Source organism: Cyanistes caeruleus, chromosome 8, assembly GCF_971803275.1.
Source record: "Cyanistes caeruleus chromosome 8, bCyaCae1.hap1.1, whole genome shotgun sequence".
NCBI lineage: Eukaryota > Metazoa > Chordata > Aves > Passeriformes > Paridae > Cyanistes > Cyanistes caeruleus.
The window spans coordinates 34,449,875-34,475,659 of NC_141708.1; the positions used below are offsets into that span (position 1 = coordinate 34,449,875).

The window sequence follows — 25,785 nt, forward strand, 5'->3', positions numbered from 1 at the left end:
GTTTCAATTCTTCATAACTTCTGGTAACGTGAGCACGGATACTTTATGGTTTGTGTTGCTTTGTTCCTTTTCATGAGTGTTTACTACCATTTAATCATTCCCTGCATACTAATCCATTCTTTTTTAACTCTATCATCATGTGCAGTAGAAAATAAAGTACAATGCTACATGCAAGAAACAAAAATGGAAGAGAAATGGTTGTTAAGTACTTTTTACCTGAATTACTGCAATGTCACATCCCATAAAAACAAATCATATGCCAGTAGCACAGAAGCATCACTTGTGTTCTTGCACCCTACTTTGGCATTTATCCTTTTGTACTGTATTCCCCCCTTCACACCTCGGCTTTAGGCAATCTTTCACTAATCAAAGTTCTCCATGTCATATAATCACATGGTTTATCTGCATCCTATTCCTGTTTCAGTATGGCAAACCCACTGCTGTGTTAGCAGCTCAGTGAGACAGTGTCTGCCTGAAGTTTACAGCTGATACATTAGGGTAAGACAGCACAGAATTTAATTAAGAATTGTATTCACTGTTACTACATACATAAACTTGACACTTAATAGTCACACAGTATTAACTTGACAACATGATGGACAACAATTAATTCTACTGTCTGAGTAACATGACTTCATATGTGAGGCTGAATCCACTTTGCTGCTAAAGATCTAATGTAATTCACACAAAGCAAAGGCCCACATTTTAATGCTATTCATTACCTTTAGAGAGGCTAAATATACATTTAAAACCCCTTTCCTGAATTCCAGGGTTTAAAGGAGACAGTTGCTCAGAATACACAGTGTGTTTAAGCCAGCCTGAAACCCAGCCTCCATGCCAGGAACCAGGGGAGCCTGGAACAGCAACCGAGAGCGAAACGCCAGCGAGGGGACAGCCACACAGGGAGGGCAGGTCTAACTTCTCCTGCAGCACAGTCCCTCTCCCCCCAAAAAGGGCTTAGTTCCTCTTAATGCCTTTGTTCTTCCCTGAAAGCTGCTTAATTGTCGCAAATAACTCCTATCAAAGCTATTCACTCGTCGTTTGAAAGAATCCTAAAATATCAGACATGGCAGCAGCCAGCAGGGAACCCGCAAGCCTTCCCTGCTGGAGATCCACCACCAGCTGTTGTGGGACAGCAGCTCCCTTTCTCCTTCCCTCTCTGAGCTGACACCAGGGAGGATTTTTCTCTGGGCTCTCCCCTCCAGCAGCACCAGCAGAAGCACCCTTCAGTTCCTCAGTCGGCTGCTGCCACACCAGGCACAGACAGCTGAATCCCTGCAGACACTGCTGCTTCCCCAGCCATCCTCTCCCAGTTCTTTCATCTTCCCAACCTCCTTTCCTCCCCAGACCCCTCTATCCCCCAAAAGTGAAAGCAGCAAGTAAACAAAAGGCCCTTCAGCACATCATTGGGGCTGAAATCAATCTGCAAGAATGTCCCACAATTTTTTTCCTAAACTTGTACATAAAATAGACTCCTTACTGTAGCTGGGAAGAAAATATCATTTGCTGGTTGGTTTTTCAGCACATTAAGCTGCCAGGATCATGGTAGAAGTAGTATGACATTTGGGGTAAAAAAATCCACTACTAAGTAATTCCTAGGGTAATGATTTCAGATATTTGGTGAGGACATAGCATATAAAACGTTTTATTTAAGATTTACAAAATCTGTTATTGTTTCCAGATAACATAAGGTTAAAAAATAAAATCCCATCATTTAAAGCCTACAAAAATCTAGAAGCTTAGAATATTTTCACGCAAGCATTCTCATTTATGGTACATAATCACACGTGCTTTTACAACCACTGAAAATAAAACATTCCTTCCATGACTTAAAACCAGCTCTTTTTCGAGCATACAAGAGACACCATAAATTGGATTAAAGCAAACCTACACAACTTTGGAACGCATATGTCAAACTTACAAAGTTTAAGAAAGTTAGTTCTCTGAGGACTAGAACTCCAATACATTATAAAACTTTTTCCATGTGAGCCATTTATGGGAAAAGACACTAAAGAACAATTTTAAAGCTGACGTAAAAAGAAAAACATGGAATGAGGTTAATTTCTTGTGCTATTCCACTCAGTTACACCACGGGTCAACTTGTCCCATGATCTGTAGAAATACTGTCATGATTCATCACAGTAAAAAAAAAAAACACCAAAAACTTATTTAATTAAAGCGTCAAATACACTAGACAAACTAGGAAACAACTGTCAGAAATATTTCAAATTGAAAGTATAATTTCCACCAGCATTAAATACATTCAATCATCTTAAACGCCTTTTGATCTTACGTTCTCAGAGCAAATTTATTTTGTCAAATTACCCTAAGATGCAAACAAGAAGGAGCTATTATAACGCCAATATTACCTCCGTCAAGCAGATTAACTTGCTAATTATTAAATTACACATCTGGCCTGCCAGGTATTCTCAGCTGGCAAAAGTTCTAATTAGCTATTTGGAAGTGCTCGGGGTGGTAGCCGAACAGCCTCTGTGCGTAAGGATCGCCGCTGGCCGCGGGTTTCTGCGCTGGGCGCTGGTGGAAGCTGTCGGCGTGGAAGTGCTCACAGTGCAGGCTAATCCACTCTCGCTCAGTACTGTACCTCTCAGCTTCGGCGAGGATCCTGGTCAGAGCCATGATGTAGCTCAGAGCCATCTGCAGGGTCTCATACTTGGACAGTTTCTTGTCCTGCCCCCACTGCGGAACCACCTTCCTCAAGCGGTCGAAGGCCGTGTTCAGTCCCTGCATCCGTCTCCTCTCGCGGGCATTGGCAGCCAGTCTCCTCTTGGCAGCGTTCTCCATCCTTTCCGAGCTGCACTTCACAACGCAGCCCCCTCCACTCCTGCACGCCGTGTCTGACTCCACAGCCGAGTCCAGCTGACTGGACTGACAGGTTTTCATGTTTGATGCAGCTTCACTTCCACACACACACAAAGATCACCTAGCAAAATTCGCTGTCTAAAAAGCGGTAAGGAAAGCACTCATGGAGCACCCTTCCTACCTCTGGAATCTGTTTCCTGATATCAATTATGGAGTATTTTTCTTGGCTTCTAAAAAAATAAATAAAAGTTCTTCTGGTTCTTCTGGAAATTGTTTCTTATTGTTGAAAGAAAGAATGAAGCATTTTTTATGTCTTATGCTTTCATTCTTTTAATTTATTTAATCTCAAAGAGAGAGGGAAAACAATGAAATCTCCATTCTCAAAATGTACGTTACTGAAGAAAACGGTCCATTTAATCCAAGAAGGATCTCACTGGATTAAAGGCACAACTCCAAGTGGCTGTTTCAAATGAGAGAAGTTCTGATTCAATTTAGGAGAGTATTCTGCGATGGTGAAGGCTCGTGATCTAAAGATGTAACTTCCTAAGAGAGATCTCTTTTTTCCTTGGCCTCTGCCGGCCAGCAACGATTGTGTCGAGGACAAGACGAGGCTTTATAGAAACGGCAAAAGCTAAACAGGTGGTAGCAGGTGGGTGGGCGGCACGCTGCTGCCATCCCAGCACCTTCCCACCCTGGGAACTACAGGGGGAAAAAAAAGCCAAACAGTAAAATCCCAACATTACAGCCTTCATCTGGTGAGAAGTCTTCCAAAGCCATTCTGTCCAGCCCTAACAACTTGCCATCTGGAGTAGTGTCTGGCTGGCCCCACAAGACTCTGAGCAGTTAAGCAAAAGATCCTTTCAATGGATAATCTGTTGCAACTCAGGGAAAAAAAAAAAAAAAATCTCTGTGCATTGTAGTATTTGTACATTAAAACATGTGAAAATTCTGCCTAAGTATTGAGGATAGAAGAAATAACTGTTAATGAAACAGGAGAAAGAGCTAAAATATACATGGCCAAGAATACCACTATTTTGCACATACGGCACCAAAAGAAGTAAACTCAAATTATTAGAAACCCTCCGGCATTCACAATTTTAATATTGTATAAAGTACACGACATTGTGACCAGAGTAGTATCCTGAGAAAAAAAAAAGGATATATAAGGATAATAAATTTGCCTGTCAGCAAACTCTGAGTCATTAAAATAATTTAAATATATTTAAACAGTTAAAATATAGCTATAGTTTTATCTAATAATTGCAAAAATATTTAGATGGGTTATGATACCTATACACAAAAACATGTAAGAATACAAATCACCTGAAAACTGCCCTTTTTAATGCAACCTATTCTAGTGTATATGTGTATTTTATGTGAATGAAAGGTGTCTTTTTAGTAACATCTCTAAATAAGTGACAAGAATAAAAGAGGATGTGAAAAACAAAACTTCTTGCTGGCAGCAAGGGATCAATTCTGCTACCAGCTGTAATGACAGAGAAGCCACAATATACACACACCCATGCCTCATAATTAAAACATCTTTCTTTTACTGTACTTGTATTATTAAAATCATAACTACATAAACTTACAAGGAAATATCATATAATCATTTTGTGATGTACAGGAAAGGAAAAAAAAAAACCCTGCCACATAATAATTTATTATCTGTATTGATTTCAAACTTAATTAAATTGTTACCAGCATTCATAAATTAGCAACTTTTTTCATTAGAGACTGAATACTGTATATTTATTTAGAACTATAGCTCAATTGTTTTCATTATGACTCCAAAACTTGGTGTAGTTGTAAACAGCTGATTAATCCCTAGCAAAAGCAATGACAATGAAATGAGGTTGAATAATCCAAAAACAATAGGATGCAATTGAACACTAATGGACTCCAGCATGACAGATGTTGGACGTCGGCTGTTACGCCCAGTTGCTCTGCTCTTAATATTCCACATCCTAATGATCATGAACGGAGATGATAGTTGGGGTAGGGAGTCTCCATTATTCCATTATCAAAATGTATGCCGCTTCTTCAATTTTTAAAGAAGTGCAACTTCATCATGTTTCATTAGAAATGTTCGACTTGGCTAGCTGTGTGCACTGACCTGTTCTCCCAAACATAACGAGCCACTGCCACATGCTAAAACGCCACTTTCTGACAGACAACTTCTGATTATCTGTGTGAGAACAGCTCCCTTCCAAAACCCACAGAAACATATGCCTTTCCCAAAAGGATCAGCAATTAGAACTTGTGAGATTTCTGTTTCTGAAGATGCTCCATGGGAAGTACCGCATGTGTGGTAGAAAAGAAAATCCACATCTGATTTCATGCTATTGCTAAAGCCCATTTTAGTGCTACTGCAGCCTTCTAACCCAAATAAGTCTGTTAGTTAAAGCCTTTGTCTCTGGCAATGAATGTCAAATGATTTTTCATGTAAAAGGCACCAGAGAATTAAGGTGTTCTGTAAGTTAATAAATACTGTGTGTTCTCATGAAATAGCTATTACTCAATTCAGGTAATTAATCACTCTTCATCTCAAGACTGCTGTTAATGTCATGCCATAAATACAGAAAACTCCCCTTTAAAATAAAGAACTGTATTTTTTCACTTGGCAGCAGCTTTCTTTTTTAACTCAGTATGTCCTGCCAGTACAAATTACAATGAAGACTTCAAATATATTGAAAATCACAGTGCTTCAGAAACTTTGTATTTTACTTCACTAACACACAGTAACACAGGACACAGCAGTGCTGTTAATTTTCCCTTCCTAATTGATTCACCACCATTATCATGCTTTGACTAACATACCACTGTAATCTCAAGAGAGAAGCTGTGATTTATCTCTCCTGCTGAACACACTCTAACTTCAGCTTAAATGATTTACTATCAAATCACAGGACAGATCCATTTAGACTACTAACAAACTAATAACAGGATTTTATAGCTCATGGGCAAAGCTAAAAAATGCTGGCTGATCAAAACACCTGCTTTTCAGCACTTAGAATTTTGTAAAGCTCCTGCTTTATGAAAGTGAAATATAAAACATATCAAGGTATTATCCATACGAATCTGGTTCATTTGCACAGCCCCTTGCACAGCTTTATGATAATGTTACCTCAAAGTAAAAAAATATCTGCTTTATTGACCAGTCAATAAGAGAAAGGGTGTCAGCTGGAATTTCCACAGGTTTCCTTCACTTGGTCTGATTTCCTCTATATTTCAGCTTGTCTCAATTAATGCTTACATAATCTTACTCCCTTCTCCCTTTACTTTTAACAATTTCTCATATATATTACTATTCAAAATACTTTTTTAATTATTTTCAATATTTTTATTATATATTTATATTAAAAGCCATTACTATATCCTGATGTGATAAACTGCTGTGGTGCTAAAACCTTTTCTTAAATCCTATCTTATATTAGTTTCATGGGTTTTGCACATCAACCATTTCTCAAAAAATTCCCTTTTACTCTTTTCTCTTTTTTCTCATGAAATAATCTCAAGCCAGAAAAAAAACACAGAATCACCACAAAGAAGTTCTGTGTCTACCCAGTTGCTCAAATTTCAATCTTTGATTCTCTAACTGTGCAGGTACCAATTTAGTGCTATTCCATGATCCTTGCAGCATTATTCCTGAGTCATATTTTAATCATTAAACAGTATCATTAACCAAAATATTATGTTTCCCACAGAGAAACACGAGAGACAGATAAGAACGCTATTTCAGTCATAAACCAGATTATTTTAGCAACTTCAAATCACCACCAATATTAGGAAATAAATATAGGAGAGTTTCAATCCATGAAAGAAATTAGCTAGTTTGAGGATTTATGACTACATACATAAACCCATTCAAAACTGTCTGCTAGGTATCCGGGTTAAAAACTCAGATGCAATTAGTGCAGCACCCACTAAGAGATGAATGGCTTTCACCTTTACTACTATGGAAAATACAGTCTAATTACTTTTATTGGGGATTGGCTGGGGCCAGATACTGAATTTAAAACGAAATGAAAGCAATATTTCTGGTTAAAGTCTACTCCCTCTCTACTTTCTCTACCTGTACTTATAAAAACATATCCAAGCAGCGTATCAAAACAAGAATCTTACCTGTCTCTTCTAGCCAGAACTATTTCCTCTCAGGTAGATCCTTTCTAAAAGCCTCAAGACTCCTCACCACTGTCGTTTACAGTGAGCAAAGCAGAAGGACTGGCATGCTGCACGCTGCCTAATTAAGAGCAGGTGGGTAACTACCAAAATATGACCATCCTTAAGGGCCCAATTTCTTGTAACATTTGACTCAGCTCACAAGACAGGCTAGAAATCCATGGTGTGCAGAATCACTTCTTTTCCTGCCTTACCTATTTGCATTGTTTTCCCTGTCAGGGCTGCAGGACTATCCCAAAGCAACAATTCACTAGAGAATGTTGTACCCTGAAGGGACACTCACTAACTAATACTGGAAATGGATTAACAATCTACAGCTGCAGGAGGAGTTTGTATTCATTTCACCTGGGGCTTCCCACCCTTTCCTATAAAGTGCTTAGGACTGCTCACTCTCCTCTTCAGTCTCTCTGGGCTGAGCTCTTCTTTCTAGCACTAGCAGGTCAGGTAAGTGTCCCAAATACTGTTCAGGCTCTACCTGCTGTACTGTTCTCAATTCACTCATTTCTCTTCTGTTCCACATTATCCTTCTCACCTCCCTCAGGCGAGGCTCAAAAACAGAGCTTGCCTCAGTGACCCTGCACAGAACAACCTTTAAACATAACTTTGTTCAAAAGCAAGCTTTTACAACAGGAAGTCAGAACCCTCTTAAAAAAACAAAAAGGAGAGAGGAGTCCTTTTGCCACATTATTAGAGGAACATATCTTGAATATTTAACTGTTTCTCACCTATGTTATATATTGAATTTGGTTACATTATGTACCTTGGTACAAACACAAGACAGATCATGAAAGCAGGTTCCACCTAGAATGATACTGCAACCCTCTGCACCACTAGAGCAACAAAACAGCTCTGACATATTACAAAGCTAGTGAATTTTCCAAGTATCATACAAATCTCATGTGCTTAAAAATACAATTTTCTATCAAGGTCAACTGCACCTGCTTAGCAATTTGCAAAAGCTGTCCTGATGTTTTTCACAAGAGAACCTACAGACACAACACAGCAGGGCACACACACCGACCTGGCACAATGTTCACTGGTCACTGCTCCAGCAGAACTGTGCAAGGAAGCTTGGCTGCTGCAGCACTACAGCTGTGGGGGAGCTTTGTTCCACCGAGTCTGGGTGAAATACTGACTCTCTGTTCATCTATCACCTGGGAATTAACTTGATCAGCAATATCTGCAGTAACACAAGACAATACAAATTTTAAGAGTTAGTTAAGAATACTTGTTAAGTGTTACATAGGCATTCTGACATAGGCAAGAGCAGAACCCGTTCATTTAAGATGTAATTCAGTTTCTTTAAGCACCTTTTATTTTCCTATCTACTCAGTTTCAATGAGACAAGAGTCTTCCAGAGAAGACCTTTCCTTACTATATAGCTTGAGGCTTACTAAAATTATGCAAAAAGCACTATGCATACTCTGCACCATGAAACAGATGGGGGAAGGAATCTATTTCATCCTCCTGATTCCAGACAGGAATTACTGTTCTTATGATCTCTGATAGATGTTTTCCTAACCTGTTCTATAAAACCTCTAACAGAGTAATTAGCAGCACAAGTGCTAAGTTATTATCTTTTCACAGATCAGATATCTCAGGATTAGAAAGATGAAGTAGATGTCAGGACTTACTTGCTGATTTGACCACATTTCCTCACAGCAGAAGGAATTATAAACTCGGGACTCTTGGGTTCAGTGCCAGATTCTGGAGAGAGCAATTTTCCAGAGGTTTTTTACCTCTCAGTCCTGAGGATCTTACCTTAGTCCTTCTCTCTCTTGTGGCCCCTCCCCTTTTTTAACTTTTTCAGGTGTCTCTGATTCAATCATCACCCTGCCCATTCCTCACACCTGTGCATCACAGTCACCTCTGTAAAATACAAGGGGATCTTTGAGGTGACAGGGATGGGAACTCCTATGTTTACCCCCTGTTCCCACTGCCTTCCAAATACAATTGGTTGGTCCTTTTAGCCTCCAACCACAGATATTTGTTCCAAATGGATTCTGCAAAGATGGTAACAGCCAAAGCCTATTTATAAACCTGCCTGAACCTAGGATGTGTGCACTTGTTTTTAGAACATTATAAAAGCACTTTATACATTTTTATAAATGTAGCTAAGTTTAATGAGATGCTTGTCACTGAAGCAACACCAGTGCTACAAATGAAACAAAAAATCCCAAGATTGCTGCAAGAACCAAAATATTTAAATAGGAAATCAGCTGTGTTCTTCCTTAATCAACAGACATGGTCAGACAGCCTCAAGTAGAGGGAATGATTTGCTATTACACTGCCCCTCCTGACAGGTCAGCCTTTTGCTGGATCAGGTGGTGTTATGGCTTTCCTGTCCCTAGGAGATGCTTCCTCCAAAACACCAGCATGGGAGAACAACACAGCAGTCATAGATTGAGCTGGTTCCCCACACCAACCTTTTGAAAAAACAATCTTTCTTACCCTGTAGTAAGTTACTCTTAAATTACCTATTTGCCATGACAGTCACAAGCACAAGAAACACATTAACATAATCCAAATACTAAAAAAATTTAATTTGTTCTACATTCAAAAAATAAAAAACCAAGACCATTCATGAGTTAGCCTTTATTTTTTTTCTATTTCCTCTAGAATTGAGTAGAAAGCCTACAATAAGTCCTAAAAATAGAAACTAAATGGGTAACTATGCTGAGAGACAGTATGGAAATTCATCATGGAGCAAAATTACTTCCCTAGAAGACTCTCCCCAGCTGTTTAAGACCACCAAATACCAAGATGTGAAAACCCAACCCCTTTTTATTTTCTGATAACCCTTCTTCTCTTATTATCTGGGGATTGTATTCCTGATACACAGGAGAACAAAACCTATTCATAGAGTATCTACAGACTTTAGTACTGGCAATGAACTGACCTAATCACAACCTATGGAAGAGAGAGCTGTTACAGGAGTGGAGCTGTTTACTCTTGAGGGGACAAAACCTAGCAGAGAAAGGGAGATATAAAAGGTGTGTCATGGTATCGAGGGGAGATGAGCTCCCACTGAGTTTCCCAAAAACCTCATCAGAAAAAATTTTATTTATAAACAAGAAAATAAAAAACCTGCTTGCACATTCAGATTCTGGTCAAGCAAAGAGTTTGGTATTCTTCAAAAGTAGGGAAAAAACTGCAGCATTTTATTACTGAATTACATCCTATTTTAATATTAAAAGTTTGTAACTGTGAAAAAAATTCTAACTGAAAAAAAAAAATACACTCCCTGAGTAAAAGCACCATTTCTCACCCCAGACATGAACAGCTCATCCACCTCAGTTCTAGCGAGTTTTTTCCCCTCACATGCCAACTGTCCAAGGGACAGGACCAATGAGAGCCACTCTGAACATTCAGCTTTTGATTCCTTCCACCAAGAACATTGATTTTCTCAATTCTTTCCTACACTGAAAAGTCACTGTCTATTGTCTATTCTCTACCAAGAAGCATAAAGACCTCAGACTGGAGTTGACATCTTCCCTGTTGCCACAAAACCCAAGGAGATATGGAAATATGAGTGATGATTCACAGGACACTGGGACTTGTGTAGTTTCTACAGCATAAAGACTTTGCAACCTCCTTCACTCCAAATACAGAAATAATCAATGTGCAGAATGATACAAGGTAGTTTAAGGATGAAAATGAGTTCTGAAATTGTTGCAAATAGAAATACTTCTGGACAAGTAGACAAAAAAAAAAAAGTCAGTAGAGAATGGTCCCCTTTTTGAGAAGCAGAAAAGTAGACAAGGAAGAAGCTCTATGTGGAATAAAATGTAGTATCTAATGCCATGAACCTCTGAAGACCTGAGTATATTTAATATTCAGCCCTAAGTAATCTCACTGCATTGAATTGTTGGAGTCTGAGACACAGAGTGTGTGCACTTGTTTCTGATACCTAACTCTGAAATCCAGAAGAACACTGAATTTCATACAACATGAAATTTATGGACATGTTTTCATGGTGATACATGAAAACAACTGTTAAAGTCAGATAGAAAAAGCTAAAAGTGTGAGTGTGTAGATTAGAGAGTTTTCTTAAGTCACTGGGTGGAAAACTTGGAGTTTAAAACAGTTTAGAAAGCAGAAGACAAGATAAAGGATTTAGAGTGTTGTTTCTTTTCCTTCTTTCTTCTTCTTGTTCTTCTAGAGGTTTTTGGGTAGTAGTAGGTGATTGGACAGAAAATGCCACAGTGCAGTACACAGGTGATGGGTCATTAAGAGAAATAATTTATGTGTCTATTGTTAATTGGGTAAGAATGAGTATAAAGATAAAAGAACTGCGTGGTTCGGGGCCATTTTAAGCTTTCAAAGCCAAAGTGAGCCACACAGTGAGGCCATTTTGTACCATCAGAAAGAAATGAGCCAGGTTGTAGTGAATTAAACTTGTGCAGAAAGTCTGGAGAGACCTGCCAAGTTCTGTGATAACATCCTAATAAACAGGAGAAACAAGATCCTAACAAGCTTTGGAGTTTTTGTCCTGACACAGAGAACTGAGATAAGCAGGACTCCCTGTGAAGAAATATCCCCAAGGAGCTCAGCTCAGAGAAGCTGAGAAATCCAGGAGTGAAACAAAGTACAGAAGAAGTGCAGCAGAATCAAGAAAGGGGAAAAAAAAAAAAAAAAAATTTAAAAAAGTTACATGAACGGCAGTCTGCTTACAATATTAGACACCAGCACCTGGAATTTCAGGGAAAAGAGAAAAGTGGTGAAAGACAATGGGGAAAAACAAGGGCCACAAGATGAGATATAAACAGAGATACAGGCAGAAATAGAAAGTGACAGTAACAAAACATGGGGAGGTTTCAAGTGGACTGAGCTGCAGCAGTTTACAGTGGCAGGAACACAAAGTCCTTAAGATTAGGAACTGTTTTTGGTTTTTTTAATATGTTTCTATTTTTTGTTTTATTTCTTCTCAAGCCCTCTGACTGATTGCTGCAACATGGAGAAGAGAATGTGATGCACCTTGGAAATGACTTACAGTTATACAGCTGGTTCCTAGCCAATTAGGAAGAAGACTCCCAAAACTCCTCATCTCCCAAAAACATAATTAATGCTACAGTTAATGTTGCTTGCTTAAAACAAAATCGTGTCTAGATTGTGCCATATTTTATTGACTAATAAAAATACAAGAAGGAACAATGGAGAGAGTGATGCCAAAGGATGCTGTGAGCATTTTATAAAATCATTTTTCACTTCAAAAGGAGTTATTTTCTTGTGTAAACAGGCATAAAATTACTACCCAGTGCCCTGCTTCTCATTGATTTCTATTTGGCACAGTTTGCCAGATGCTGTTTGGTCTCTGAGTGCTGCCTTGACCTCCACTGGTGAGTGGCCCCTTTCTGCTTGGTGGCTCAGCATTTTCCCAGCAGGGAGGTCCCACCCCTCTCGCAGTTCAGTTGCAACTTTTGCTAAAGGCTCAGAGGTTACCCATATGTTGTAGTGGAGGGGCCAGCCTGGCTGGAATTAACTCAGGAGTGGCGTCCAGCTTTGCGGCTGGAGCTGGCCCAGAGGAGATTATAAATGTCCCAAAACTAATTAAATATTTTGTCTCCTGCTGGTAAACAAAAGCGAATGAGGGCAAAAATACGAAATGCCTGATTTAACTAGGATCTGTAAGTAGCTTGACAACAGCAACCCTGAAGTCAGTGATGCATGATTTAAAAGCCCCTAATGGGTCAAAGCTGTTACACAAATGAGACTTTTGTCGATTATCCTTCACTTTATGTATCTGCAAAACTGTATTGCATAAATGTATTTCCTATCAGTTTTCAGAGCACTTCACACGAGCATTTCTGGGCTAACAGACATGCAGACCAGATTATTTCCTTGGAAGCTTTCTTAACTTTCACTTTTGCACTGAAGAAATACAGAAATACAGAAATAACCACCAAGGAAATAGGTACAAATAGGAAGTGACAGCATTTTCAGTAACATTTTCAAGGATCTGAACTGTCAAGTGTTGCTTCATAAAAATGAGAGAGAAGAATTCTCTCAGTTAATAACAGATCCAGTCAATTTTTTTCAATTCCATTTTCTCAGCTAAGTGCCTTCTTCCAGGCACATCTATTTAAATATATATATATAATACATATAGAATATATATATAATCAGTTAAATTATTTAAATGCGGGATAATATATATTTAATCAGTTAAATTATTTAAATAATGGCTCAAACACTTGGATATGTATAATTCAGATTTCATGTATTCAGTTGTGTAAATCAAAAATCCGCTCTCATGGCATTTTAAATATTGTATGTCCATAAGGGTATACTATATTTTAAAATACACTGCTGCATACTCAGTTTCTTTTCTCTAAGAAATATGTAACAATTGTCACATAAATATTCCATGGCAAGGTTTTAGAAGGTTAAGTGATGAAAAGTCTCACAAAAATCCCATTATTAAAGAAAATGAGAATTCTAATTTGATGTTCTGTATGCTGATTTCCCATTCATACTTAACTTCACGTGTTTCTCTAATCCTCCTGCAGCTAGAGGGAATAATCCAGTATCCAAAGGTAAAAACAGATGTAAAGTTTGGTTGTCCAGTGCATAATGCTGTGAACTAGAAAGCGACTTAGTAATGAAAGCAGAGCATTCACCTCATCTGGGGGGACATGTATTCAATATTTATATTTTCCATAAGCCCAGTTTTACTTGCTTTTCCTAAAAAAAACCTTTACAGTAAGGTTACCTTTATCTGCTGAAATTTGAAATTTACTCAAAAATGGCAAGGATCAAGTATAGGAGGAAAAGAAAAGGAAACCTTAAAACCAAATGTATAAATATATATATATATGTGCACACATATATAAAATACACAAAATATATATATATAGATCTTACTGTACTTTACCATTCGATTTTTCCATTATAATTTAACTGTTATGCAAATGAAGCAACCCTCAGTCAGTTTATGTAATAGTTTATACTAAGGGCTGATGTTGTAATTACTGCTTTCCAAATTAAGGAGGAATTCTTGTAGCCCTCTTGCTCTGTGCCCTGCCCAGACAGCTGAGCGCCCACGCACACACTCATATTCCACATCTGCTCTTTTGTCTGGACGGACAGCAGGACGCCACAGAGGTTTCCCCATCAAAAGAAAGGCAATTCTAAAAGATTAAGATGTTCTAGTTAGGCACATGGTAACATTTGATGTTTCGGATTTTCGGCTCTCCCGAGTGTCACATCCGCGAGCTTTGACGGATTGGATGTGACGGGTTTATTCCAAAAGCTACCAGGAAAGGCAGTTGTGAATAAAGAAACACTTAATGTCCTGCCTGCTGATAGATAATGCTGCCTCAGAATGCACAAAGGACAAGGTTTCCCACCAGGTACAACAGAATAAAGTAGTAATCCTTGGCTAGGAGAGCAAAAATCTCACTGCACTCCATGCACAAACCACTGAATATTTGATATCAAAAAGCTTGGTGTTTGTTTTTTTCCCTGTGAAGCTAATTGTTTAATTCCATATTATTTCAGGATTTCAAGAGTCTTGAAAGTCAGCATTCTATCAGATTTCAGTGGAGTTTTCTTCTGAATTCTACAAACTCGAGGATGGGAAAGTTAATTATTCTCTCAGTGGAACTTAATTATTATCACTGTGGAAATTACAAATTGAGAGTGCTAATAATTTTGTTTACAGAAATATTTTCAGCCACCGCTGTTACACAAGTTTCCTTCTTCCATACAAAATAAATTACACTAACATTATTTAATTGTGTACGCTGTGGTTTACGTCATCGACTACTTATGGACTTTAATTCCCACAAAAAATGCAGGAATGCAGCTCTATTTCTGTCACAGCTGGCCTTACTCACATATAACTGAGAAGTAAAAATATAGGTATTACTTTTTTTTTTCTTACAATTTAGAAAAGGAAGTCTGAGCACAGTAATAATTATACTTGTGTAATTCAGACTGTGCCTCAAATAAAAGTCCTATTGGTTTGAAGAATTAGGGATGTTTTTAAAGTCAAAAACTAGGAAAACTTTTAAGGAATATGGGTGACAAAAAAGGGAACGTGAATGTATGACTGACAGGGGACATGAGCTTGTCTCTGTTTTTTTAGCAAGGCTGTTTTCCAGACAGGCTGTTCAAGTTTCCTCCCCCAAAGCAAAAAGGTCTCCATGCTCAGTACATTCCAGGCCCAGCTGGAAGAAACATGTAAAAAAATTTCTGCTAGTTAAGAAATGACTGGCAGAATCAGTGTCAGGTCTCACCAAAACAACTGAGGAGAGGAAACAAACACAAAGAATTTATGATACCCCCAACTTTTCCTCAGCTGGCAGGAAAGGCTAACAGAAGCAATGAATTCATACTATACTCTTCTAAGGATCAAGATCCCGCTTTCTTTTTGTCCATCTCAAAATCCTAGGGCATAGCACAACTTAATCCACATTCCAAATCAGCTGGGAATGTAGCAAAGGCTACACCTCCTAAAGCACAGCTCCCTCTGGAGCTCTTCCTGGAACTGGCTGTACTGCTCTTCAGTCAGTGCTAATGCTTGATAAGAGAATCAAATCCTTTGTTAAGAACTTCCAAAATGAAACAGAAATACCAATTAACTGCTATTCTGCCCGGAACTAATTTAATTCAAAGGCGTCTTCTGGTACCTTGGGATATGGTGTGTTCTGCTCTGGAGAGAATCAATCGGTGAGAGATTGATGAAGGGGTGGTGAGGTCAGGTTTGCAAGTACAGAACCATCTGCAGAGTCTCCTGGGTTGGTACCTGCAGCACAGTAATTTACAGGAGCAGGTGTTCCCTTTTAATCTACGGGGTTTTTTCTGCTGAAATTGTAACTTCATTGAGAAGTGCCTGCAGTTTGTTACTAAGAGGGTACTTTGTTCATTTTTGCTATTAACTAATTGGCGAAAGGTTTTTGAAAGTTTTAATGCCCATAATCCCTAAAAACACAGTTAAGAAAGGAGGCTGTGATGTTAAATATGAAAATCAATCAGACACATCTTCAGAAAACTGCAACACATAAACATAATAAAGCCCAAAAGTCTGTTCTTAAAACAGAATTATATTGTTTAGGGATGAGCCATTTCTTCCCGAGTAAGGGTGACTGAAATTATCCTAGTCATTAAGATTATAATTTATTTTTGTTCACAGACTTAACTAATTATGGAGAAAGGAAGCTTTCTGAAGCAGCAAAAAAATTCAGGAATTCCAGCTGGAATTTCCCACCTGAATTGAGCTTGGTAGGATGGGCGCTCATACACACTATGGACTACGCTGGGTTTTGTCCTTTCACTTTCCCGTTCTTTGGAAATTTTTATTTATGGCTTGCAGTAAACTTCAGGAAATAAAAGGACAGTGACTCAGCAACTGAGAAAAATCCCTTGTTCTGTGTTTTTGTTTAAGTCTCTTAATTAATTTCAAGACAGATTTACTCCTCAGGGGGAAAAAATAGATGTGAGAATAAAATGTGCTTAATTGCATATTTTTCAGTTTTTAATTGAACTAATTTAATTTCTACCTGACCAAGCATCACCCTTTATTTTAATTTAGGCTTGTTTTGTTTTGTTTTTTTTTACTTCTGGGAAGGTTCTCTCTGTTCCCGGCGTGTTTCCCTGTCACTCTGATGAATACTGAGACAAAGAAATCTTTCCTTTCCCAGAAATAACTGCCTCATCTGTTGCTAATTTCCCTTCCCATCCCTTATGGAACACATGGCTCCTTTCTGTGACCTCTCGCTGTGTGCACATTCATGAAATCTTTAATTTCCTCTTCTTGCAAAACTTCCCAAATTTAATAACAATTTTTGATGTATGTTTTCTGTCTATTTTCATTTAAATAACGCAAAAGAAATGCAAAGTATTTTCACGACTCCTTTAAGCAAACCTGTTAAATGGCTTATTGAATAAAAAAAAAATGGCTTCCCATTTTCTTTACATCCCTTTTAGCTCTACATTCATTTCCACAGCAATAAACTTGTATGGTTTCTGCTGCTCACTAATGTGTCTAGTTTTGCCTCCTTCCTCATGGCCGCGTGCTTTCCTCCTGGCCCCTACATGAGCTGCAGAGGTGCATGCCAAAGAAGCAAAATAAACAAATGGGTGTTTAAATGTTCATGTCTGGGCTGCTGAAGCTTCTGTTGGACACTCTCACAATAACTAACACTCAAATGAACAGGAATTTTTGGAATTATATTTCCCTTCATGTAATTTGCTCTTGGTTCAACATATCTCTATGCCACCAGTCTTAATTAAGAAAGCAGCACAAAACAGTTTTGCAAATCCTCTGCACCAGAAACACTAAATCCTTTACAAAAAGATGTGAAACAAGGCCACACAAGTTCTAAATAATCTTAAAGTTTGCACAACCTATTTTTTGTATTGGAACACAGAATTTGTCACCAACAACCGATTTCCTTTACTGTTAACTGAAAATGTCAATACATTAAAATAAGTCTTAGTGAATAATCAGGATCACCAGGTCAGCTACACAATATTTCATGAGAATAAAGTTGCTCCTCAGAAAATAAGTGCTCTTTTTCTTGCCACTCTCAGCAGCCTTACTTGTTTTGCATATGGTTGCATGTTTAATTAGCAATCTTTCTGTAAGTGTCTGCAATTAGACAACGATGATTAATAAAATAACTCCTTTAAAGCTCCATTTAGGCAGCAGAACTGCACAATCAGGTATAATTAATTCATCATTAATAAATCATGGCTGATTAACTAATATGTTGATTACAAACACATTACTGCATAGCCTCCCACCTGAGCTCTGGTGATTTTTCTATCCTGAAAAGAAATAGAGACAAAGTAGTAGTAAAGTATAAAAAAAAAAAAATGCTTTAAGCAGCAAAGATGTTAGTTTGGTCAGGAAACTTAGATAACAAATCTCTTTAAAATGTATGGGCCTTGATCATTATCAGTCCTCTTGAGTAACAGAAATAATTGTAACATTTGTTAAATGTGGATGGGTGAACAATAACTGGTTCTTTAGGTCATTTATATTGCTAAGGAAGGCTTTTTTTCCACAAGCATCTCTGATTATCGGCCAGAGGAAGAATTCAATGCAGCACCCCAAGTGTGGTCCATGTCCCATGGCAGACAAGGCACAATCTGAGCTGTGAGGAGAGGAGGCCAGGCCTAAAGCTGCCACAGCAGCCCTGCTGCCCCCACAGCTGTCATCTGACCACGAGTCCATGTTTATAAATCATACTGCAGCTCCAGCAACTTCAGCAGGACTGAATACAGGAGAAGGTGCATTTCCATTTGGAGATTTTTCTGCTTGCCACCTAGCCCCTGAGCTGAGTAGTGCATTAAAATCACATTTTTGGTATGTTCTTTGTAGCTGCAGGAGATAGAACTTTCTACTTAAATTAAGATTCTCACGCTGTTACTTGTCCAGCTACTTGGACTTAAGTAAGGTGTAAGTAACAAGTTCTGATAAAATTCAAAATCAATGGAAAAAAGGGAACTTGGCACAACTAAGTTCCTCATGATTTATAATGGGATGACAACCAACTGTTCCCATATTATTAGACTGACTTTTGAATTCAAAACACGTCACACTGAAATATTGCAAAGAACCAAAGCAAAGCTTAAGACAGAGGTTACCTGAAAGGGAAAACAGTTTCAGCTAGAGTAACTGAAAGTTCTGGATTCCTAACAAATCCAGGGAAAGACCACATCGTGATAACAAAATCTGAAGCAGTACACTCCATGAAAATTATAGAAGAAACTTTCAGTTTAGGAGAAAATCTTCCGGTTTTGAAAAATAATTGACACTGCTGCACCCAATAATTCAACTAATAAATTTCAGATCTTAATCAGCTTTATGTGCATCACAAGGTCAACCTGTTAAATCTTTCTTCTAAACCTTTAATTAAAACTATTGACTAAGCAGCAGTGCTACGATCAAAGACAATACCATTCAACTTCACAAAATACTGTTCATAAAAGAGAACCACAAGGCACATTTCTAAACCATTTATATATTTGTCAGAATTTAATTCAAGCAAGTTAATGACCATGGCTGTCATTTCAATATACAGCTGAAAAAAAAAAATCTTTTTTTTTTAATTAATTCAGATTTCATGAAATTTCGATTCTCAGACAGATGCTTACAGTTTAATCCAGGAAGCAGTAAGAGCTTTTAGCATGGAATTTGGAAATAATGAGAAAAATAATTTAAAAGCAGAAAAACAAGATAGCTGCACTTGAACACTTTCAAAGGTCAGTGTACATAGGAAGTGGCAAGATGGAAGTGAAGAATACCGAGGATCTTCAAGATCAGAAGTACTTCCAAGCAATTTTTAAGAATGGACAATGACTAATCAAAAGCCTTTTGAGAACAGTACTGCTGTTATTCTGTTAATTCACTGCCCAGAGCTGAGATAAAATCAGCATAATCAGAGTAACATAAAGATTAGTGATTAGTGAGAGAAGAGAGAGATTAGTGCCAGTTCTTTCAGAAAGTCAGGTTTCCTTTTAACACAACAGCAGTTTGCCCCGCAATGTCAACTCTTCCATCAGTGCGCACGGAAATCTTCAACTCTCCTCCACGGCGGGAACATTGAAAAGCTAAACAGAAACAAGAACCCAGAGTTAAAAACTAGCGTGTATCACAAATTATTTAGAAATCCATGAAAACTCGAGGAAAGGAGGCTTCTGGCTGCAGAAAGCAAGCAGCACCAGGGCAAACAGTGCACCAGGGAGACCCTGGAAGAATTGCCTTTAGGAAAGAAGGTCAGCTGAGGATGTATTTCAAACTAGACCTTGCCTATGCAGTCTGACAAAACTGCTACTTAATACAAGTAGTGAAGTGTAGTTTGCTTTGTTGTAGCAAATTAAGCTTCTTCTGTGTATCTAAGGCTTGAATCCTCCCTTCATGGGATACACATTTTGCAGGGAAGAAGGAAGAACACCAAGCGTTATCCTGCATGAGAATGAATAACCATTTAACTGGCACTGAACTCCCAAAGCTGATAGTGCATCCAAAGAATCTGCCTGGCTAAGGGGTGAATAAGCTCACAAAGGCAGTGGGAAAAGTCTACAAAGAAACACAGATGCTGCTTCAGCTGTCACAAACTGACACCAAATTCTTACACAGGCAGCAACAGATACTGATTTCTAGAATCTTGACATAATTTAATACAAGCAGATAAACTTGAAGTAGAAACAGCCTCCTGTTTGCAATTGCTTAGAGAATTAAGCTTGTGCCTGAGCTGTTGAGCCATACACAGGTGGGATGATGTTCACTTAGCACATGGAGCCTCTAACTTGTTCCAGCAGTCCCATTTTCATTGCATGACTTGACCAGAAAATGGTCTGGTTCAGATGGCATTTAGAAAAGGTTTGAGTTTTCAGTAGAGTTGCTTTTTTGAAAGGTTCTAAATGGATGAAGAGGGAATAATGTTCAGCCTCCCGACTCAATGAACTCCCAACTGCTCCAGAAGTTGTCCAAAGCTAAAGGGCACATTTTTCCTCACAAACCCACACTTGATAAATTGGGTAGAGATTGTATCCAGACCCCAACAGAGCACAGGCTCTCTGATGGCATATTGCTGTATGCTTTAAAACTATTTCTCAGCCACTGCTGCTAAGAAAGCTCTTCTTTGATCAGGAGATTAGATTCTCAGACAAAGCAAGTGCTCCAAAAGAGAGGAAACAGGAGCTATTTAGAGACTGATACTATCTGTTCTTTTCCATTTACAGAACCATGGGTTGTTTTTAACTTGTCAGGACACCATCTCTGAATGCAGTAATGCTTCAACTGAGTATTTTAGACTCTTAGAAGACCCAGGCCAGCTAAAATTGATCAATTATTACTGCCAGGTGTGCAGACACACCTAAGCTTTTCCACTCTCAAATGACAGCAGATTTAAACAAAAGATTATTCAACACTTCAAAGGTTGTTTGGGTTTGTTTTTTTCTTCTTTAAATGTTCAAACTCTAGCTCTTTCATGTCAGGATTACTAAAATTGTTTTGATATTGCTCCATTTTATTTTGCTTTTAAAGAAACTTCCAAAGCAGAAGAAAAACAAAAAATAACCCACAAAAGAAATTTTTAGCCAAGCTTCTATGAAAATAATACTTGATCTATTCCTTGTCTCACCCAAAAGCACTGATACTTCACTCTGTGTCCAAGAGTAAACAGGCCTGCACAAAACATTTCAATACCCAGAGGATTTCATTGAACAGCAGTGCCACTGGAGGCATTCAGGCATCTCTGAAGTGCACTCACCTTTTAGATCACAAAGCTGCTGCATGATTTTCCATGCCTGTATTTACCAGAAATATCTCATACTATATAGATATTATACTTATCTTCTATGAAAACAAGTACGTACAAGTGTACAAACAACATTTAGCAGTTGAACTCACAGTACCCTAGGCTCCTCTGTGGTTAACCTGACACACAGGAAAGTTTAGGAGCAGCCACCAGGCCCGTGAGGTTGAGTATGCTGATATCACAGTATCACACTCCCTGCACTCACCCAGCAGCTGCTGGCCTTGTACAAACATTATCCTGTTGCTTTGGAGCTTCTTTCCAGCCTAGATGGAGCCAAATGATCCCTGCTTAATGAATTTAAGGACAAAAGGTTTTTCTTCATAATGTCATCAGAATGACATCAACTCAGGAAGAAGTGGCACTCTTGTAATAATATTTAAGAAATCACTAGTATTTTCTTTGAATTTCTAAACCCTACAGAGGAATGCTGAAAGAAGCACTTGTTCCTTAACCTAAGTGAAGATCTCCAAGACTTTTTTTTTTATCTTAAGAAAGAAGATGGACAGATCTGGTGATTGATGAAGAGAAACACCTTTCCTTTGAAGAAATGTTACACTTGTGCACGAATCTGATGTTGTCAATCTGTATGCTGAGATTACTTGGAAAAGATGAAAGCTGAAATGAAAACTCTTGACTTCATGAGAATTCAAATTAGCAAAAATTCAAATACAGGTAGATTTATTGTATCTTAACAAAGCATCTTCTGTCTTTTTATGTGTTTTGGTGGTGGTGGTAATGTTGGTGGCAATTTTTGTTTCATTTCTGCCCCCCATAAATGCTATAAACCTGTTCAGTACTGGAAGGAAACAGAAGTTAAAGGCAGTTATTAGAAACAAATTTCCCCATAAATTAATACTTCATTTGTCTGAATATGAAAATGTCTTGTATAGCAAAATTCCCCAACTTGACCTGAGATAAAACCTGTCCTGGATAAGCCCTGTCCCATCACAAAAATTTGTAATAATGTCCAATTTGTCTGGTTGTATGGAATTCCTCATGCAGGTTTATAAATGTTACTTTAGAAATATGACAACAGTGTGAAGGGCTGGATACAGAGCTGTTATGCACTGCCTTCACTAGCAACTGGGAAAGTCCATACATCTGAGAGATTATAACTTGTACACATTGCAGAGACTCCCCAAATGAAAGAAAGGACTGATACAAAACTCTGATTTAACCAGCAGCTTAAATCCAAGGACATGTACCCAGCTTCAAGAAAAGATCATGAAGTGTTTCACCTTTTAAAAGTACTGGAAAATTCTCTTTGTAGTTGGTGGGGGTGGTTGTTGTTCAACAATTTAGTCTAAAAAAAGTAGGAAGAGAATCCAAACACAGGAAATTAAGTCTGATGCTTCAGCAGAGCTGCAGCTGACCCTTACTAAAGGCCTCAACAGCCAGAGAGATCTGACAATAGATTTAATGTTCCTTATTTTTATATTATTTTATATGTAATCTATTTGGGAACTAACAGATCCTTCATTTTATGGAAGAAATTCTTCCTTTATTCTTGCAAAGTATCAGATATTACAGAAGCTACCACAGAGGTTTCTAAAAAGTCCAAAGACTCTCTTATTTATTAATATTTGGTGATATGGAATGTCCTTGAATGCCATCTACCTTTTCCAAATAATCTCATTAGTAATAGAACTTGCCCAGTACTACCTGATACCTCTCAGATAGACACAGGTAAGGGAAACTTATTCTCATAAACATACATCAATTTAACTTGTATTATTTTAGACAGTTTTGTATGATTTCTACCACAGAAGTTTGAGGACATATATGCATGGAATATGAATTTAAAAAAAAACAAAAACAACACAAACCTATCTTGTGGACAGACAGGATTTTTTTTGTTCTAAACACAATGGAGAAGCTGATTACAATATCAACTGTAATCGTGGCTGCTTGAGCTAGCTTCTCTAAAAGCAGAAATGGGACAGTACATACAAAATACATGAAAATGCAAAACAGGTACAAAGTGTCAGTTTTAAGTACAGACAGAATTCCAGCCTATTTGAGTACTTAAAGAAGCACTGTCTATAGATGATGTAGAGAGTTCAAATTCCTCATTAACATCAAAAAATGTCAAAATCTCCTGAGAAACGGCCAATCCGTAAGGACACGTTACCAAAGACAGTTTTTCATCTTCAGAAAATATATTGAGATTTTCCCCCCCACACATTAGCTTAACATTATTTAAGCTATCACAGATATTGTGTGGTGTAAATGCAAATACAAGATCTTTGGGACAGAATGTTAAATCTTTCCTTCGGTCTGTGGTGGAGAAGATCCTGTTCATGGTGGATCCTTTAAAGACTTACCATCCTCAAGAAAATTCATTCTGAGATTCATCTGACCAAATGCAGGAAGGCTTATACTCAGGGTAGCTGTTTGTTTGGAAAAGTCTTTACTTTTATGCACAAAGAACCTTATTAGATCAAGTAGCCAACCTCTGTTCTAAACTAAATGTGACCAAAGGCTTGTGTGCAGAATTGCCCCCTGTCCCCTTTGTGGGGCTGAGGGTATTTTGTATTGCTTCTCTTGCTCTTCTGTTCTCTGCAAAGCACTAGAAACAGGAGAAGCAAGGAGTCACCCAACACCTCCTCATCTAGCATTGTCATGTTAACAGCTTCTCTTGGCTTTTTTTCCACCATGTTCTTAGGTTTCTTGCTTAATAACAAAGATGTGATCTAATAAGTACATCTCATTGATTGAACCAAAACACATAAACGACATCCCCTGAGGTTCACCAAGTTTCAGCTATGATGAAAGGCCATCAGAACTAAAATCCAAGATCAAAAACTGACTGCAGAGAGTTATGATCCAGAAACTGACACTTCAAACTCCCTGGGGCGTGATGTATCATGGTGGTGGATAGGAAAGAAAGCAATTTCTCAAAGATTACCTCACACACAAAGTATTGCATAACATCCTATTCATCCTGAGGAAATGGATAGGGAGTTATTGTTACAGTTTGGATTATAGTAGTAATAAAACCTTTTCTTTTCTAGTGAGTAATTTACATAAATGAACAGCTTTGCAATGAAACAGTTTATCTTACCAAGCATTTCTTTCTTCCCCAGCTGCTCTGACCAGTAGCTGCTTAAAACAGCGTGAGCAGATCCTTAAAATAAATTGGAAAACAAAGTACAGAATTAAATTATAATCACCACTTTACAGAGTAAGCATAGTCAAAATGTAAATATCATAAATCAAGTGTCACGTGTGTTTAGGGTAAAAAAAAACTACAGAGTTTGCACAGCAGCCAGAACTTAAGGCTTTATAATTTCAGTTCATGGTAAAGCAGTATTACTTCTACATCTTCCATTTTCAATGGAAATCTTGCTAGGTGAGGGCATCATCATTAGCCACAACTCTCATAATAACTAATAATTAAATGATACCTCAGCAAAGGACACCATCCTGCAGCAATCAACACCACAGAGAGTACAACATCAGAAGAACAGACATGTCTTGCTGCCCTAAGCATGCAGCCAGCTGAGCTCTCATAGGCCTGAGAACAGCAGCAGTAAATGAAACAAATTCCTAGTCATGAAACTAGGGATGGTCTCAGCTGAAATGCACAGGGAAAAAACCCAAACAGAAATCCAAGCACCACAAAAGAAAAAAGAACACCAACAGAAGTGGATATAAAATTTTCCTACAATACTCATCCATCCAGTACTGAACTAGTCTCTCACTTTTCTCTAATTGGAATACTTGAGGGAAAAGATCTGAAAAAGACTCAAGAATATCTGACCTAATGACAGCAAGAGCCGAGTTGATTTTTTTCTGAATGAAGTGGCCTCAGTCATAAAAGTTTTCTGTTTAATGAGCACTCCTGCTATCCATATCAACCAATGATTTATAGGAGACTCCAAAGTACAAAAACAGATTAAGGAATTTTAGTAAGAACCTTTTAAATTAACTGAAACAAAAGTACGAGTTGCTTGTCACAGAAACACATACCTGTAACGGGGTCTTCCAGAACTCCATACCAAGGTGCAAAATATCTGGAGTAAAAATCATGGCCTGTTCCACTGGAATTCCCCTTAACAGTGAGAATGAGTCCTTTCACTTTTCCTGTCTTTTCAGCTGACAAAAATCGTTGTGCACTCACTTTCAAGTCTTCCAACACAGACCTTGAATGTATTTGAAATTGAAAATTGAAATTTTAATAAAAAATTGAAATTTTAATCGCCCATATTCTTCATTTTACATCAATGTAAGCATTGAAAAGAAAAACAAAGCTATAGAATCATCTTCTCTACAGTTCCAAACCAGCCCTAAAATATTAGAGGAGACAAGATTCCTAGCTTTGTCCTCCCAATGGTATTTGACAGAAAATCACCTTGAATCTCATGCACTCTGAATGAGCAGAGAAAAAACCTCAAAGCATGTGTCTCCTATTAACTTCTGAAAAGAGAGCATCCTGAAAAAGCATTTAAAAAAAAAATTTAAAAAAATCACACTTTGTTTCAACATTTTTAATCACGGAAAGAATTAT

The 25,785-nt window shown here is 37.9% G+C and overlaps 2 protein-coding genes across 17 annotated transcripts in view; both read right to left on the reverse strand.

The window, feature by feature from the left end:
* Positions 1-25,785, reverse strand: part of PBLD (phenazine biosynthesis like protein domain containing) — a 38,673-nt gene that overhangs the window by 6,131 nt on the left and 6,757 nt on the right. For 3 of the 16 annotated variants that reach the window (XR_015289966.1, XR_015289967.1, XR_015289968.1), the window contains exons 8-10: positions 25,248-25,420; positions 24,340-24,402; positions 8,024-8,182 (exon numbers count right to left, since the gene is read on the reverse strand). Coding sequence is in view for 7 of the 16 variants with exons in the window: in XM_086900097.1 (XP_086756223.1) it covers positions 8,043-8,182; positions 24,340-24,402; positions 25,248-25,420 (376 nt within the window). In the remaining 9 variants the exon portion in view is untranslated. Of the gene's footprint in view, positions 1-1,629; positions 3,702-6,307; positions 8,183-18,958; positions 19,564-24,339; positions 24,403-25,247; positions 25,421-25,785 lie in introns of those variants that run through there. The other 13 variants (XM_086900099.1, XM_086900098.1, XM_086900101.1 and 10 more) reach the window with 10 other exon arrangements.
* On the reverse strand, positions 1,630-2,901 carry ATOH7 (atonal bHLH transcription factor 7). The gene has a single exon (XM_086900114.1). The coding sequence runs from the start codon at positions 2,899-2,901 to the stop codon at positions 2,446-2,448; it is 456 nt and encodes a 151-aa protein (XP_086756240.1). The 3' UTR covers positions 1,630-2,445.